Genomic DNA, 12023 nt, shown 5'->3' on the forward strand with positions numbered 1-12023 from the left:
GTACTGTTTTTGGTTAATTAAAACATATTTTAGCCTTTCTGCTGAAACATTTATGTCATACATTACAGATAAAATTGTACATTTAAATATATATTAACCTCCAGTATTTATTTTTAATAGAAAAATAAATCCGTAAGCACTTATTTTAAAAGTCTTCTTCTTTTTAGGGTCACTAAGGATTTCATGAATTAATGTTTAATTTTCATGCAATTTGGAAATGATCACATGTGTCTATATTAAAGAGGAGTGTCCGGTTAATGTCTGTATCTAATGCCCATTACTACAACACTAAGACGTCCGCTGAGTGAAAGTCAATCTTAATCTCTATTTAAAACCCTTTTACTTGATAGAAGATACCTGATAAATACAGCGCAGTAAATGATTTTATTCGTGGCGAACCGATTGAATTGTTAATATTATCAGATAGCCTGTGTGGGGCAAGTCATTACAGAGGAATACCAAGTTTTAAGTTTAATGATGAAGTGGACATCTGCTTGTTACGCACATCTGAGTAAAAAGGATTATTGGAAAAATAATGCAGGGCGGAGACTTTGTGCGCATCGGCTGTTCAATGGATTTTGACATGTCCGCCTTGCATTAGAAAATCAACAAAAGCTTGCAGCTGATTTTGGTTTAAGTAAAATAAAAGATCAGTTATGAAACTGTGATTAAAAATTATGAGGTGACAGACTATCTTATAAAATGACATGAACATGCCTGACTAAGAGCATGCGTGTCATGTTGTTGACTGTAAAGGGAAGCCGAACAACAGAGCAGTAAAATGATACATTAGATCTCACAACTATGACAGACATCAAAAAAACTAAAATATCTATTTACAAACACGTATGCAGCCTTTGGCTTCTCCTGCACCCTGAGCTATTAGAATGACGTCACCCAGTCCTCGCTTGTCTTAACCCCGACCCGCTCCACCCTCTTTTGCTCACACGTTCCCTGGGAAATCAGATTTCTTACTTTCAGCCCTTTTCAGGCCCTTTGAGGCTCATCTTTAGGATTCAGGGCACGAAAAGCATTTCAGTTTCATGTATTTCTTTGCGTTGGACATAAGAATATCGAGGGTCACGTGGGTTTGGAACAACAATGCATTTTGACAGGATTGCAAGCACAATTTTTTTTCCTCTATATAATCCTAACTGGAAAGTCGAACTCATTAATACTGAAAGAACTTGCCATGACTCACCTAAGCGCTCTTACTCACTGTAATTAACCTATTTTTACAGTCACAATTAAGCGTACTGAGCAACCTGTGCACTGTAGTGAAACAATAGGAGAACTGTACACGAGTAGCCTTATTTCGGAGTGTTTAAATCAGAAAAGCATCAGTGTGCCATCTGCTTCTGTAACAGTATCTGCAATCTTATCTGGTCAAGCCTGTAAAATCCCCTGAGGACTTTGCCCATGATACAGCAGGAGGACCGGGGCAAACCCTCATTCTCTCAGTCTAAGTCACAGCAACTGTGCCAGGGCAGATTATATTACCACGCATTCCCTCTCTTACAGTCAGATTGCTTTTTAATAATACAACTGCACCCAAACCAGAACAGTGTCTGCCTGCGAAACATGAAACCTTATTATATTTACGTGCATCTCTTCCTCGCTTTTTCGTCATTAATTACTCATCCTCGTGTGGTTCATTCCCATGAGTGTTCGTTCATCTTCGGATCACAAATTAAGATATTCTCGATGAAATTCGAGAGCGTTCGGCCCCTCCACAGCTTTGAGTTGTGTTTTAATGGACTATTTTGTCCTTGCTGTACGTTTCTGGTCCCTTTCATTCTTTTGAATCATACACTTATACACCTCAAAGGCAATATTAAGTAGATAAAATACTATTTAATATAATGGCATATAATATCAATGAATATAATAAATAATATTAATGAAATAAAACACTTCATAAACAACGGCACTTTGTAACATGCTCAAATTAAACACAAAAACAATTTGAATTCATTTGTTTTTAAAAAACATATTTTGAAGTTAAAGAAGTACACCCATTTTGATGTGCTGATGCGCTAATACATGCAAATTACAAACGCGTAATTACAAATGTATTTAAACACGTGGCACGCTTTTAAAGACGCTGAAGCGCATTGTTAGCACACGCAGCAGTCATACCTTAAGCTTATTTTAAAGACAACAGAAATAATTATGAAATTACATCTAAAGATGTACTTATGCCCAACTTAATTTGCACAACAAAACACTATAATTACATTTATTTCCATTTAAACTCTAATACCCTTTGAACATTTAATTGCAATTACCATGCCATTATGTGTCTGAAAATATTACGTTCCGTCCACAATGAGGTAGGGTATATCATGTTAAAAAATATATATTATTAAATTAATAAGTTGCCCGTGCTTTTAAAAACTATGCTGAACTGTACTTCTTTTTTTCACAAGGGATTTCTGCTCACTCTTTTTTTTAATGTCAAGTGGGCAGAATTTAATTACACAGGCCTACCATAACCGGAAAGCAGAGTAGGAGTCAATGGTAGAGGCCAATATTTGTTACCATACCACTAAACACTAAGTACAGTATATCATGCAGGAAAAACACACAGTAATGTATAACTACTTCGCTTTAACACTACGGGTAGCTGTTTGTTTGTTATTCTATTCTACGGTATCTCACACAGATTGGTGTTAATGTTATGATATTTAGCCACTGCGTGCCTTGTGAATATAATTTCACATTTCACTTCCTGGTATTATTCCGAGCTCTTTAGATGGAGCCTTGGCACGCAGTACATTTCAGAGCCATAAACAACAAAGCGTTTGTGTGCGATTTACAGCTTCATTATGGGATTTCGCTTCTGCGGTATGTGAACTATTTTCTTTTGTTTTTTATAAAGCAAAGCGCCGTCGTAGAAAATCATACGTTGACATCAAATTTGACCGACAGCCGAGGAGGGCCAATCAGCGCTCCCTGTCTCTACCGTGATTGGTCAGGCGGACGCTTACGGGCGGGCTCTCGAAAGACAGCCAATGGCGTGCCGATACATATTAACCTTCCGTTCAGGGCGGGGCGGGAGGCTATTTATATGGGGGAAGTCTTCATTCTCAGCCAGTTGAAGAAAGAAAAAGGGTTACCATTTTGTCAAATCCACCTTACTTAATAGCAAAAATGAGGGAAATCGTGCATCTTCAAGCCGGACAGTGCGGTAACCAGATCGGAGCCAAGGTCTGTTTGTTTCTTTAATATTTGCAGTTGTTGGCTTGTGATCTAGAATATATAGAAAACAAGATATTGAGCTTTTATGTTAGGCGTTTATGAAAGGGCGCGGAATTAATCTACTCCTTACATTTATATGCGTCTTATTGTTCGCAGCCCATTATGAACCGCGTAAAGCGGATGTTCTGATCCGGTTTGAATGAAATCTAGGTCAGCCATGTGCTGCTTCATACAAATTTTATTTTGCTGCATTGCGAAACGCTTGGAAAAATAAAAAAAGACGACGAGACGTGGTCGTTGCTCAAGAAATGTGTCGGTTAAACGCCGACTGTTCGTTCAGACCGGTGTCTGTCTGGCACTTCCCTTTGTGAGATTCACTGCAGTGCGACAAAAGGAAGTGGAGCCCAGCGCGCTCTAAAGACGGACAGAGCCGCTTTTAAATTAAGCGATCGCATTAAATGTTACAAGACTAGGATAAAATCACTTCGGCGTGTTAGTTAATATATATTTAAATGCATTTAAAAAAAAAAAGGCCCAGTAAATCGATTAATTCGTACAGCCGCCGGAAATGGATCTCAGCCAACCGGCGTGCGTGCCGCGCGCGCGAGATTTGAGCGGGAGGAGTTTAAAGGACATCAATTGTCTGCGACTTTGTGGCAAATTCTGAGCCACATTAAAATGTATGAAGATGTACAAAGGGCCTCTATCCGTCGCGTCGAGTCAAGCGAAATATGCGAAATGGGCGTGGGCGAGCAGTTGGCGCCTTTTGTGAGACCCACGCGGGGGATATTTGAAATTCAGTTTAGCGAAATATTTCAGCCCACAATAATAAACGAATGCACCGTTGCATTTAAATCTGACGCGCGTTAATAAGTCATGAATTGTTAGCTGTAGCTTTACATTCAATCCTCTGAACTCCGGCCCTCTAATATTGTTCATTATTATTTTTAGTTCTGGGAGGTTATCAGCGATGAGCACGGTATTGATCCCACCGGCACATATCACGGGGACAGCGACCTCCAGCTCGACAGGATCAATGTCTATTACAATGAGGCATCAGGTACACCCACATCAATACTAAGTGAGAGCGCATGTCATTAGGGTTAACCTTTTTGTCTTTCTAACCCTGTCTTTTATTTTTTTGCTCTTTAGGAGGCAAATACGTGCCCCGTGCCGTGTTGGTGGATCTGGAGCCTGGTACCATGGACTCTGTGAGATCCGGACCCTTCGGTCAGGTTTTCAGGCCAGACAACTTTGTTTTTGGTGAGTAGTATCAAAGAGATGCCATTTGTGACCCTGCACCACAAAACCATAAGGAGCACAGGTAGCCTATTTGTAGCAATAGCCTACAATATAAATGAGTCAAATTTAATTATCTTTTTTTATTGGGATATTAGGTAAAGATCGATTGGGTTCAATGAAGGAATTTTGTCTAGTTCTAGTTCCTACTGTAATTAAAAAACTAATATATATATATATATATATATATATATATATATATATATATATTTTTTTTTATTATATATATATAATATATAATATATTTTTTTTTCCCTTTGTATTCCATATCTCACATAGTTGCATCTCATATCCTACAAACAATACATACCTGGAGACTTATTGAATTATTTGGAGTTCCATTTCTTAAAAACGAGGATATGAAACTTAAATACTGTGTCTCGACAGGTCAGAGCGGTGCTGGAAACAACTGGGCTAAAGGCCACTACACCGAGGGAGCAGAGTTGGTGGACTCCGTCCTGGATGTGGTTCGTAAAGAGGCAGAGAGCTGCGATTGCCTGCAGGGCTTCCAGCTCACCCACTCCCTGGGAGGAGGCACCGGCTCCGGTATGGGCACCCTCCTCATCAGCAAGATCCGCGAGGAGTATCCCGACCGTATCATGAACACCTTCAGCGTGGTGCCCTCCCCCAAAGTGTCCGACACCGTAGTAGAGCCCTACAACGCCACGCTGTCCGTCCACCAGCTGGTAGAAAACACAGACGAGACCTACTGCATCGACAACGAGGCTCTGTACGACATCTGCTTCCGCACCCTCAAACTCACCACGCCCTCGTACGGCGACCTGAACCACCTCGTCTCCGCCACCATGAGCGGAGTCACCACCTGCCTCAGGTTCCCCGGCCAGCTCAACGCCGACCTGCGCAAGCTGGCCGTCAACATGGTGCCCTTCCCTCGCCTGCACTTCTTCATGCCCGGCTTCGCTCCCCTCACCAGCCGGGGCAGCCAGCAGTACCGCTCCCTGACCGTTCCCGAACTCACCCAGCAGATGTTCGACGCCAAGAACATGATGGCCGCCTGCGACCCGCGCCACGGCCGCTACCTCACGGTCGCCGCCATCTTCCGCGGGCGCATGTCCATGAAGGAGGTGGACGAGCAGATGCTCAACGTCCAGAACAAGAACAGCAGCTACTTCGTCGAATGGATCCCCAACAACGTGAAGACCGCCGTCTGCGACATCCCGCCTCGTGGCCTCAAGATGGCCGCCACCTTCATCGGCAACAGCACCGCCATCCAGGAGCTGTTCAAGAGGATCTCGGAGCAGTTCACAGCCATGTTCAGGCGCAAGGCCTTCCTGCATTGGTACACCGGAGAAGGCATGGATGAGATGGAGTTCACCGAGGCCGAGAGCAACATGAACGACCTGGTGTCCGAGTACCAGCAGTACCAGGACGCCACCGCTGAGGAGGAGGGAGAGTTCGAGGAGGAGGGAGAGGAAGAGCTGGCTTAAGTCTCGTAATATAAGTGTCGTTTTCCAGGCTGTATCATTTCGCTCGTGTACAAGGAAACAAAAAAAAAAGGTCCAAAGCTCAGTTTTTTTTTTGTCTTTTTCTGTTCTCGTCTCTTGTTTGTACAGATGTCATTAAAGGCTTTTTCTTCTGTTAAAATGCCTCCCTCTTCGTTTTCTTTTTGCAAATCTGTACGAACCAATTATTTAAACCATCCTCATTCTTGACTGATGGCATACACTTAACACATCCTTGTCAAACCTGTCGGGTTTTGCCTCTAGACATCACATGAGTTAACCACTGATCCCATGCAGAACATTATTTACTTTACCAGTCAGAAGTTTCAACCGTCACCAATTATGAAGTATCCAAAGCAAATCATGACACTAACAACTGGTAAACTTATTCTTCACTTTTTTTTTCTGCTTGAAAATTAAATGAACTGTAAAAGGGTTTTTAAATTTTAGAAATGGAAAAAGTTATTAAACCTATATACTTGAGTAACAGTGTCCAGATGATTCAATTGAATTTGATCCTGTATTAAAGTTGTGGACAGTCTTTCACATGATGGACATCATTGGTCCTATATGCTTTAATATATAAAACTAAATTTAGTTAAATGAGAGCTATATATATATATATATACATACACACACGCCACTAAAAACTGACTTGGCTGTATACATATAAAGCATTTTACAATCATTTACTCACTTTCCAAACCCATAAATCATAAAAGATTAAAAATAAGTCTGATACAGACGTTTCTTAAATGATCTAGTTTTATGTTTAACGAAAGTATGGTCAACTCGAGTGAGTAAATGACTATTAATTGTAGAACTGTATCGAGGATCGAAACAATGAATATTCTCCCCAGACTGCTATATCTTCTTCTGTCCCTCCATGTTTGGATTCCAGCAGCCACCTTCCAAAAAATAATACAATCTGACTAAAGCCCACGGAGGCTGTAACCTCCCTAATTCAAAACCCTAGTAATGGGCAGCACAAGTCGAGTGGTTAAGAAATAATGCAGAAACAACATGCAAAGTGGATCTGCATGAGGTGAACCCAGAAAAAAATCTATGTCCCTATCTATATCCAGAGCAATGAAGATTACAGATATGTTAGATTTTTTTTTTTTACAAGACAATTAGATCTAGGATTTAAAGAATGGGAAGTCAAGAGATGATATGTTTGAAGGGGAGTTTCTGAAGTCAAATACAGAGCATTACAGAGGTGTACGCAATGGGAAAAATGACAGCTAAGCTTAATTTTAATACTAATCTATTCAAGAAAAGGTGGAGCCTTTTGATTAACTGTTTGGATTGACATTGTAAGGTAGTATATGTGACAATTATTTGTGTATAAAGGTATTTATTGATAACATTTTGTGTTTTTTTAGCAATACTGAAATGCGTTATCTCAACTCTTACCACAAACCAAGCGGATCATGAATGTCCTTATTACATTTTTTCAGCAGATGGCGCTGTTGTCTAAGCTTTTCTTCTCCAAACAAGGTAGGAGAAGATCCCGAAACACAGCAGGAGCAGGGACCAGCAGCAGACCTTCTTCACCTGGTCTTCCAGATTCTGCTTCTCGCCGAAACGACTGATAAACCCCGACTGAGAGCAACACAGTGATACATATCACAACTCTTAATATAAGCGTCTGTCTCATTTGGCAGCGAAAAAGTAAGCTATTTCCTGTGAATTTGCGACGCTTCCGGTGACGATTAACCTAGGATAACTTGCAAAGGCCAGTTTGTAATATTAAGCGGCGTAGCTATAAAATATTGTACAGCTAAAATAACTAAAAATAAATAAAGTAACTGAAAACCTCGCACATTCTACAATACAAAAAATACAAGCGCCATAAAAGTCGTTTACTGCAGCACTAAGCTATATGTGCTATTAGAATGATGAAAAATGAAGATTGTAGAGTGGTAACATAAAAGAGGCCTGCTTTGACCTTTGACACTCACCCATCCTCCTCTGTCCCTGATCTCGGGGCAGATGACCCTCTCGACGTAGCTGCCCACGCACTCCTGGATCTGGGGCAGGATCTCAGTCATGCCCCTCTCCTGGCAGTGCATGGCCAGCTGCCCGGAGAGAACAAACACGGACAGCACGGCGCTCCAGGCCAGGTCTCTGTGCCGCGTGGGGGCGAAGTGCTCGTCCAGAATGGACACGAGCGTCGAGCAGGCCGTCCGGTCCGTCACGTCCTGAAAGACACGCGGCCAGCGGCGAAAGAAGATGGGGAAGCGAGTGAGCAGCTCGTCTCCAGCGTGACGCAGGGCGGCCGTGGCGCGGGACGGCGCCGGACCCACCGGGACGCCCGGTTTGGCCGTCACATAGTTGATGTAGTCATATGCCATCAGGTAGGCCTCACGCACCAGCGGGTCAGGACTGTTTTGGCCTCGGCCGATCACAGCTTTATCTGACAGTCCCATGGCCTTTAATGCCAACAATCTGCCTTCAGCGGGCAGGTGTCAAGGTCCAAACCTCGTCTCTCTTTAGTACACGCTCGTTTCAGATGATTGGGTCACATGGTTCATACGTGAACGGTCATCAGTGATTGCTGCGAATGAAAAGAAAAGTCAAGATCAGACACTTCTGTTGATAAATGATGTCAGTGCCCCTTGAATTCAATCATAGCATCACATCCTGTCTGCTGAGATTGGTTCATTTGACCAGTCTGACGACACCGCTACGGGTCATACTTTTTGACCAAACTTTTGATGTCATTTGTAGCACTTAATTAGTGTAGTGTATTTGCTTACATCTTTATTCGAGTGTTTTTAGGCATTTTAATTTAGATATGTTAATTTCAGCTCACTGGGGCCCTCTAGGATCCTAGCGGGAGCTCCATGGGTTGCTCCTGAAAAAAAAAATCCTCTTAATTGGTTTCATGAAGCACTTTTAACATCTGTTGAATTTTTGCGTTGCGCAAAAGGTTCTGTATAGAGGAAGGCGCTTTTTTCGAAACATCCTTAACTAAAAAAAAAGAGGTTATTTTAAGAAATTGTTTGTTCTCAAAAATATTCACGAATGGCGTTTCTGCAAAAACGGCTTTCCAGAATTCTATTTGTAGAATGTTGAGAGAATCATTGCCTTATTTCTCTGGGTCAAAGATATCTTTAATTACAGTAATTTTAAGTAAAAAAAAAACATCATTATAATTTTACCTTATTGGCATTTATTATTATTTCTGTTGAAAAAACACAAAACAAAACCGCTTATTTAAGCACACATACACAGGACACAAAAATAAAAATAAAGTGATATTTATGAATTAATAATTCATGATGTTTGTAAAAATACTTTTAATACCTCTAAAAGTACATTTAAAACCTATTTAAGTTAACCTGGTAAAAAAGTGAACTATCATATTATTCAAAAGCAGACGTCTCTCATTTAAATGTCCTGATTAATACATTCCACCCGTCCAAGGAAACAGCGACAGGAAATACGAAGTTCATACGCACCGCAGCGAAGGCCCGGCGACTCACCCTTCTCTCGCAGAAGTGAATCCTGCCAGCGGAAAACAATCAGGACTAGTTAACAGATGACAGAAGTACGGTGTACAGCTGGAGATTCTCTAAAGTGAGCCGATGTCTGTGAGATTTACATGCGCATGTTGATGTCCGGCTCGGACTATATTTAGTTCTCTTGTCTGTAACAGATACAGAAGCTGTTTGCACGCTCGGTCATCTGGGAAACGACGCCAGGACCCTGTCCTGCATGACTACAGCTATAAATACTCCACATGTAGAAGTGCTCAGACAAGAGGCAGCCAGTAATATCAGGCTACTTTGCATTGTAATCGAGCTATATATTTGAGAGAGACTAAAAATTGTTTTTACGGATGAAAATCTACCAGTGTCCATGCTGGATGAATCACTTGCTAGCCAGCTTTCCAGTTCTGATTCAAAATGTGTTTTAAAATGACAAACAGCAGTTCATGTAATGAATAGAAAGCAATAGACTGTTGGTGATCTGACGTCACTGGTTTAATTATTTATTTCTGTATTTATTTATATTAACGTTGCATTACATAAAATATGAATTGAAGTGGCTTTGCTTTTTTTCTCAAACAGATATATTGTAATGTACTCTTTACTAACAATAGGCTTAATTCAGCCACTAAAATGAACAATGTTGTTTCACTGAACAATCGCTATGTTGTTAAACTGAAGTCCATTGATCGCATGTAGGCCGTAGTTTATCGCTCACATAGGCTACTCATGTTACACCCCTGTCAAAAAATAAAAATAAATGTTTGCAGTTAGTCGTTAACTAGACTATTTATATACCTACCATCAAAACAACCCATAGTAAAGAAGTCATAAAACTAGTTTTAATCACTATTGATTGAACATATTAGTACCTGATGCAGTGCATGTTGTGATTGGATGTTAGAAGAACCATAAACGACCACTAGGGGGCGTGCTTATACTTCAAAATAGGCTTCAGAGGGCTCTGCAAAACCAGTCCAACATCCTTAACATTAAATGGGTTGCTATCATGTGAATGATTCACTAAATGCATTTAAACAGTGATCATTAGTGAATAATTAATATGCATAATCTAGAGATTTTTAGGTATTTCATATTTTTACACAAATGATTTGAATAAAACTAGACTTAATTTCAGGTGCACTAGTCTGTAGCTAGTGTATATAATTCAGTATGAACCACAATGTGATATTCTACACTGCGATTAAGGGATAAAACAGATTTATATGATAATTACAACACATCTAAACGTTTTAAATGGATTGTCAATGTGTTGTGAATTTTTAAAACGCGTCGCACTGTTCTGAATCGGCTGCATCGGTCTCTCTTAATCGTGTGTATTAATTAAAAAGATTACCCTCCGCGTTTAAATGGCCGACCTCGATTTGCAAAGGGGCTTACATTTATTCGCGCGCGGTTTCGGAAAATACCGCGGAGAGCGTGCGCGTGCGCGTGCGCTCCATTAAAAGAAGTTATCGAGCGCGAAAAGACCGAGAGCCGTCGTCAAACCCTTCACCGGTCCACTTTAAAACTCCGCGAATAATCGGTGATTATTTTCTCATTTCGGAGCCTCCGCGGTTTATGGGTAATTTTAAAAGGTTTTTAATTTCCTGTCGAGCGCGCGGCGCTCAGATGTGCGCGCGAGGGATTTGTGTTTTTGTTTTTACAGCGCGCTGCGCTCAGCTCCGGGGTCGTGTGTCGCGTAGGATTTTAATACGGAGCTCATTTCCTGGAGCAGCTGAGATAGAGATCAAAGCCTTTGCTTGCTCTCATTGCTAAGTGTGGGACAGTCTGGGAGGTGCGTGGGGCCGCCGCACGGTTAAACCTTGCTCCCCGTGGCTGTTGTGTCGTCGGCTCGCTCTCATTTTGCACTCCTATCGTTCATTGTTTTACCTCATGTTAGTACTCTCTCTGCTCTAAATCAGGATAATTCAGTTTTGGGACTGAATGACACAACCGTATTGGCACGTCCGTCTTTTATAAGGTGGTCTCTGGCTCAGCGCACTGAGTGCAGGACACATTTTCCTTTCATTACAGATTGTATAACCGGTTATGTTTTGCACTGGGATGCCTATAATTCTCTATAACCTTATTTTTACAATATTACGAATAGGCCAATGACGTGCAATGTCACGTAAAGACCACAGGATCCGACTGAATGTCAACTTTGCTTATAAATAAATAGATACTTACTAAGAATTCAAACATTGTTAAAGTTTATATACCACTGCGCATCTTACAGTACTGTGTTTTCTTGTTAGGTAATTCCAACAGTCTCACAACTGTGATCTGATCCCATGATCTACATCTTAAAGGGAAAAAAATATTGAGATTTTTTTAACAGTCTTGATCGTACCAGTTTTGCACATGGGAGTTTATATATGACTTTTTTCTTCAGAAATCCAGGAAATGTCTCTCTATTACAATTAGAGGTGGCTGATTCGTAGGACATCGCTTGTACAAATTCCAACCTGGTCTCATAAAAATACATACCTCTGTGCACTTTTTGTGCAACATCGTTTCTGCGCACCTTACTGCGCGTTTTGTCCGCAGTTTCAACGAG

At 41.1% G+C, this 12023-nt stretch overlaps 2 protein-coding genes across 3 annotated transcripts; one reads left to right on the top strand and one right to left on the bottom strand.

The window, feature by feature from the left end:
• Window positions 1-3062: 3062 nt before the first annotated feature.
• On the top strand, window positions 3063-6105 carry tubb2b (tubulin, beta 2b). The gene is made up of 4 exons (XM_043246939.1): window positions 3063-3210; window positions 4153-4261; window positions 4354-4464; window positions 4888-6105. Exons 1-4 carry the CDS (start codon window positions 3154-3156, stop codon window positions 5946-5948), a joined length of 1338 nt encoding a protein of 445 aa, XP_043102874.1. The 5' UTR covers window positions 3063-3153; the 3' UTR covers window positions 5949-6105.
• Window positions 6106-7303: 1198 nt separating this feature from the next.
• Window positions 7304-9664, bottom strand: bcl2l16 (BCL2 like 16). 2 transcript variants are annotated; one of them, XM_043246940.1, is made up of 3 exons: window positions 9455-9664; window positions 7928-8523; window positions 7304-7568 (listed from the first exon to the last, which is right to left on the bottom strand). In XM_043246940.1, exons 2-3 carry the CDS (start codon window positions 8393-8395, stop codon window positions 7440-7442), a joined length of 597 nt encoding a protein of 198 aa, XP_043102875.1. In that variant the 5' UTR covers window positions 8396-8523; window positions 9455-9664; the 3' UTR covers window positions 7304-7439. The 2 variants fall into 2 exon arrangements, with proteins under 2 accessions (XP_043102875.1, XP_043102876.1); XM_043246941.1 differs by having other exon boundaries at window positions 9431-9664.
• Window positions 9665-12023: the final 2359 nt, after the last annotated feature.

The sequence above is a fragment of the Puntigrus tetrazona genome, chromosome 8 (assembly GCF_018831695.1).
Source record: "Puntigrus tetrazona isolate hp1 chromosome 8, ASM1883169v1, whole genome shotgun sequence".
In the NCBI taxonomy this organism is placed as follows: Eukaryota; Metazoa; Chordata; class Actinopteri; order Cypriniformes; family Cyprinidae; genus Puntigrus; species Puntigrus tetrazona.

Bases quoted from the DNA above. Each gene is read 5' to 3' on its own strand.
- bcl2l16 (XM_043246940.1), bottom strand. From the start codon at position 8,395: ATGGGACTGTCAGATAAAGCTGTGATCGGCCGAGGCCAAAACAGTCCT. The intron at 7,569-7,927 runs GTGAGTGTCAAA...TGTTGCTCTCAG, and splicing joins TCAGGGACAGAGGAGGATGG to TCGGGGTTTATCAGTCGTTT.
- tubb2b (XM_043246939.1), top strand. From the start codon at position 3,154: ATGAGGGAAATCGTGCATCTTCAAGCCGGACAGTGCGGTAACCAGATC. The intron at 3,211-4,152 runs GTCTGTTTGTTT...TATTATTTTTAG, and splicing joins GTAACCAGATCGGAGCCAAG to TTCTGGGAGGTTATCAGCGA. The intron at 4,262-4,353 runs GTACACCCACAT...TTTGCTCTTTAG, and splicing joins CTATTACAATGAGGCATCAG to GAGGCAAATACGTGCCCCGT.